This window comes from Budorcas taxicolor, chromosome 21 (assembly GCF_023091745.1).
Source record: "Budorcas taxicolor isolate Tak-1 chromosome 21, Takin1.1, whole genome shotgun sequence".
NCBI lineage: Eukaryota > Metazoa > Chordata > Mammalia > Artiodactyla > Bovidae > Budorcas > Budorcas taxicolor.
Genome location: NC_068930.1, coordinates 46,175,476 through 46,181,506, shown reverse-complemented (window position 1 = coordinate 46,181,506; position 6,031 = coordinate 46,175,476). Strand labels below are relative to the sequence as shown.

At 39.9% G+C, this 6,031-nt stretch overlaps 1 protein-coding gene across 1 annotated transcript in view; it reads right to left on the bottom strand.

Moving 5' to 3' along the window:
- Positions 1-2,654: 2,654 nt before the first annotated feature.
- NUBPL (NUBP iron-sulfur cluster assembly factor, mitochondrial) overlaps positions 2,655-6,031 on the bottom strand; it is a 227,004-nt gene continuing 223,627 nt past the window's right edge. Inside the window, exon 11 of the mRNA XM_052659947.1 lies at positions 2,655-2,741. Within this exon, the coding sequence (XP_052515907.1) occupies positions 2,655-2,741 (87 nt within the window). The remainder of the gene's footprint in view (positions 2,742-6,031) is intronic.

Below are 6,031 nucleotides of genomic sequence, written 5' to 3'. Positions count from 1 at the left end.
GGTGTGTGCTGTCGGAGTGGGTCTGGTAAAATTATTAAAGGCCTTGATAAGACTAGTGAGTGGGGGCGCTCTCTGCCCCCCTTCTGATGTCTATGTCAGAAGCTTTCTCTGTCCTCTTTCACTTTAATAAAACTCTGCTACACAAAAGCTCTGGAGTGATCAAGCCTGGTCCCTGGTCCTGAAGATAAATCTTCAGAGATCAGGAATCTGACATTGCTCACTGTTGCTATCAAGAGTTTGTCTTTCCCTCCTGGACTGGTGAATGGAAATTTTCTACACTCTATGGAAATGTGAAGGATGAGAAATAACTATTACTTCTAGCAAGAGGCAGACTACCTGTGCTTGGTAGTCTGTTTGAAGTCAGCTCCCTGAAGCTCAGCAAAGGCTACCAGGGGCAAAATTCTGGAATAAGCTTAATTACTGCTCCCAGAGCTACTTTCCCTTCCTTCATTTTTGAACCTGGGTATAAACTCTAACCACAGTTATTTTTTCAGTGACTTACCTGGAAGCATCTGCAGAGACTTATAGGTGAGAGAGAAGGGAGCAGATGATTATATATGTGAATCTTTTCTAAGGCACATATTTATGAGTAAACTCTTTCTCATTTTTCCATCAGATGTATTAAATTCTGGTACACAACTTTAGGCACTTCTGGAAGCTTATTTAAATTATTCCTTTTCCAGGAAGGGTTAAGCTTGGTTCAACTACTTGCTTTTTCGGTATTTTGAAGTATTCAATGATTATCTACATAGGCCTTCTTCCAAAAAGAGAATAAAATGCTATCTACCACCTAAAGTCATTTTTTCTTTTTCAGAGTGATGAATGATGATTACTGTGTGTCCACAAATACTTTTATTCATGACTTTAATTAGCATGGATAATTTGGTCCAGAAGACTTCAGTTCAGATATAGCAGCACAAGTTTGTTTTTTCAAATTATACTTTTATTTTTATTTTGAGGTATTTGTAGATTCACATGCAGCTTATAACAAATAATACAGAGAAATTTCATTGTGCCCTTTACCAGTTTCCTCCAGTGGTAACACCTTGCAAAGCTATTGCACAATTTCACAACCAAGATACTGACATGGATACAGTCATGATACAGAACATTTACATCCTCCAAAGGATCTCTCTCATAATGCCCTTGTAGAGCCACAAACACAATTCCCTCCCCCATCACCAATCTCCTCCTTAACCCCTAGAAACCACTCATCTGTTCTCCATTTCTATAATTCTGTCATTTCAAGAATGTTAAGTTGAATCATATGGTACACAACCTTTTGGGATTACTTTTTCATTCAGCGTAATTATCTGGAGTTTATCCATGTCGTTGCATGTATTCATACTTTGTTCTTTTTCATCACTAAGTAGTATTCCATGGTATGGATACACTACTGGTTGTCGAATCATTTACCCAGTGAAAAACTTTGCTTTGTTTTGGCTATTACAAATAAAGCTGCCATAAACATTTATGCACAGTTTTTTTTATGTGAACATAAGTGTGCAAAAACATGTTTATAATGATATGTAACTCTTTACCTAATTTTCTGGCTGCTTAACTACAGAGCAAAGAAACTCAGCCATCTGCCAAACGTCACAGACCATCTCTTTGTAAGTGAGGATTAACTAATAAACTCTTATCAGTATTTACAGCTTTATAACCTTGGGAAGCCCTTGACTCTCTCTCTCTGAGCCTCAACCAGACAAGATGTTTTTCCAGGTGTGTTCTTTGAAATATGAACTTCATGAAACGCTCCTAAAGGGGAAGGGGAGGTGGAAAAGTTAATGGTCAAATAAGTTGAAGAAATTTTGAACACTATAATCACATTCCTCTTTTGAAATAAACAAATGCCCTTTGGTGTACAAAAGGAAGAATCCAGTATCCAACTGCCCAAGTTCAAACCTCCACTTGCTAGAACAGTAACACTCAGTACAACACTTAACTTTCCCACATCTCAACTTCCCCATCTCTAAAGCAAAGATAACAACAGTACTCCACTCATATCAATGAAAGGTTAACTATAAGGACACAAGAAAACCCTTGATAAATGTTAGCTATTATTATTATTGCCATCATAATCAAAACAATCAAAATCATTATAATTTTGTTAAAAATATACATGCCCAGACCCAGATTCATAAAGTCTAGGGGGAGAGTCCGGTCCAGATGACGAAGTAGAAGTTCATCTGTATTAAGGAAGGGTCCAAGGTAGTACTAGATGTAGGATTCAGACCCAGACCACACTGCCTGATGGAGAGTTGTCATACTCATGTCCATACTCATACTCAGTAAATCCTTTAACTCTATCGTCCTGCAGAAAGAGCATGGTTCTCTCCTGAACTGAAGGTTGGGCTTGTAATATTAACTCATGATTCCTTAAGGGGATAGTTCAATAAAATAAAAGGCAGTTCTGGGACGCTGGCACACAACAGCTTTCAAAAATGTTCCTAAGCACTAAAAAAAACCTTTTTTTCTAATTTAAGCATTGGTATGTAAAATTTTTATTTGTGAGTCATTGTTTAGCAAATCAAATCTGAAGACTGGACATTATTTCTTTAGAAATAGAAGAAAATAATTATGATTGCTATTGTTTCTGTAGGTTTCACCACCACACTGCTGATTTCCAAAGGTCTTAACTGTCAAAGACCAGGCTAATTTCCAAGACACTTGGGGAATGACTCTGGAGGTGGTGGCAATCTTCTTACCACTTCAGTAGCAATCCTTAGGTAGGCTTTGGCCTGGAAAAGAATAGATTTATTTGCTGTATATTTCTCCCCAGTACACATCAAGTGACTCACAAACTGTCGTTGTTGTCTACGGAGTTGAACAGAATGTAATGAAGAAATTCAATAGTGAGAAGATACTGCTGTGAACATTGCGGGTGGGGTAGAGGAGAAAGGATTTTAAGTTATTTGGAGGGTACTATTTGGAAGGTGACTTTCTGAAAAAAAAAAAATCAATATTTAGTAGCAGCAATTACTGTTTTTCAAATTCTAATTCCTGTTTCAGCAAACTAGCAACCCAGTCCAGCTGTAGAAAAACTACACTTTCCTCTTCTGAAAAGTTGATATCCTGAGTGGGATACTGCCATACTTCTTTGGCATTAAGAGTTGTTAGTCAATTTTGAAAAGACTATCTATACCACAAGTGGGCCTTAGAAAGCATCACTATGAACAAAGCTAGTGGAGGTGATGGAATTCCAGTTGAGCTCTTTCAAATCCTGAAAGATCATGCTGTGAAAGTGCTGCACTCAATATGCCAGCAAATTTGGAAAACTCAGCAGTGGCCACAGGACTGGAAAAGGTCAGTTTTCATTCCAATCCCAAAGAAAGGCAATGCCAAAGGATGCTCAAACTACCACACAATAGCACTCATCTCACATGCTAGTAAAGTAATGCTCAAAATTCTCCAAGCCAGGCTTCAGCAATACGTGAACCGTGAACTCCCTGATGTTCAAGCTGGTTTTAGAAAAGGCAGAGGATCCAGAGATCAAATTGCCAACATCCGCTGGATCATGGAAAAAGCAAGAGAGTTCCAGAAAAACAGCTATTTCTGCTTTATTGACTATGCCAAAGCCTTTGACTGTGTGGATCACAATAAACTGTGGAAAATTCTGAAAGAGATAGGAATATCAGACCACCTAACCTGCCTCTTAAGAAATCTGTATGCAGGTCAGGAAGCAACAGTTAGAACTGGACATGGAACAACAGACTGGTTCCAAATAGGAAAAGGAGTATGTCAAGGCTGTATATTGTCACCCTGCTTATTTAACTTCTATGCAGAGTACATCATGAGAAACGCTGGACTGGAAGAAACACAAGCTGGAATCAAGATTGCCGGGAGAAATATCAATAACCTCACATATGCAGATGACACCACTGTTATGGCAGAAAGCGAAGAGGAGCTAAAAAGCCTCTTGATGAAAGTGAAAGAGGAGAGCGAAAAAGTTGGCTTAAAGCTCAACATTCAGAAAATGAAGATCATGGCATCTGGTCCCATCACTTCATGGGAAACAGATGGGGATGGTAGAAACAGTGTCAGACTTTATTTTGGGGGGCTCCAAAATCGCTGCAGATGGTGATTGCAGCCACGAGATTAAAAGACGCTTACTCCTTGGAAGAAAAGTTATGACCAACCTAGATAGCATATTCAAAAGCAGAGACATTACTTTGCTGACTAAGGTCCATCTAATCAAGGCTATGGTTTTTCCAGTGGTCATGTATGGATGTGAGAGTTGGACTGTAAAGAAAGCTGAGCGCCGAAGAATTGATGCTTTTGAACTGTGGTGTTGGAGAAGACTCTTGAGAGTCCCTTGGACTGCAAGGAGATCCAACCAGTCCATTCTGAAGGAGATCAGCCCTGGGATTTCTTTGGAAGGAATGATGCTAAAGCTGAAGCTCCAGTACTCTGGCCACCTCATGTGAAGAGTTGACTCATTGGAAAAGACTCTGATGCTGGGAGGGATTGGGGGCAGGAGGAGAAGGGGACGACAGAGGATGAGACGGCTGGATGGCATCGCGGACTCGATGGACGTGAGTGTGAGTGAACTCCGGGTGATGGTGATGGACAGGGAGGCCTGGCGTGCTGTGATTCATGGGGTCGCAAAGAGTCGGACACGACTGAGCAACTGAACTGAACTGCACCGTCCTAGGTTAATCTTCGGAAAGCATTTTCATCATTCTCTTTGAGAATGGTGTCTGATACCAGCACCAAGCACTTACAGGCTCCTCCATCTGGTGAGATTTAAGCACCATGCAAGAATTCCTAGAATCAGTTGTTACATTGTCCATCTCTACGAACCCCGTATAACCTAACACAAAAAGCAGCTCCCAAGCATCAAGTGGGCCACATTGACCTAAAGCCTGCACAGTCCAGTTAGAACAATGGTCAGCGCATTTGTATTTCAAAGTTTTAAACAATTAAAATGCAAATACTACTTACTTCTTCTACCTTACCTATAAAAAGTAACTGTAAGACAATAGTACGATTTTCTAAAACTGTTAATTTATACATTTATATACTTAAGAGTTGTGTAGATACTAATTCTACTTCCGCTACAACCAGCACCACTTGATGTAATGGTAATAGTTAAAATTTACTTGAGTACTTAATAACAGCCAAGTATTATTTCATTTTATCCTCACAGTTATCGTAAGGGATAAATTCTGTCATTATTCCCACTCTATAAACAAGAAAACCAAGACTCAGAAAGATGAAGAGTATTGTCCACAGCATCACAGCTAGTGTGAGATAAGCTGGGCTTTGAACGCAGGCAGACCAGTTCCTTGACTCTGGATGGTAAAAGAACTGTTTGAGGCTTCTTTACCCTGACTTTACCCTATCAATTCTAAAGGAAATCAGTTCTGAATATTCATGGGAAGGACGGATGCTGAAGCTAAAACTCCAATTGTGGCCACCTGATACAAAGAACTGACTCATTGGAAAAGACCCTGATGCTGGGAAAGATTGAAGGCAGGAGGAGAAAAGGACAACAAAGGATAAGATGGTTGGATGGCATCACCGACTCAATGGATAGCAAGCTCTGAGAATTGGTGATGGACAAGAAGCCTGGCACGCTGCAGTTCATGGGGTCACAAATAGTTGGACACAACCGAGAGACTGAACTGAACTGAACTACCCTGACTTGATGTTTACCGTGTTTCACACATCTTGATTATTTTTAAAAAACTACACTCAAAAGTAAATATTTTCTCCATTTAGGGAAATAGTTTAATATAGACCCCTGTGTATTTACATTACGAAGTTGATACAACATAATTAGAAACCAGCATTTTGAAAAGGAAAAGATTTATTTTGATATATATAATTATGTCGGGCTTTCCTGGTGGCTCAGACAGTAAAGAATCTGCCTGCAATGCAGGAGACCCAGGTTCGATCCCCGGGTCAGGAAGATCCCCTGGAGAAGGGAATGACTGCCCACTCCAGTATTCTTGTCTGGAGAATTCCATGGACAAAGGATCCTGGCGGGCTACAGTCTGTGAGGTCACAAAGAGTTAGACACGACTGA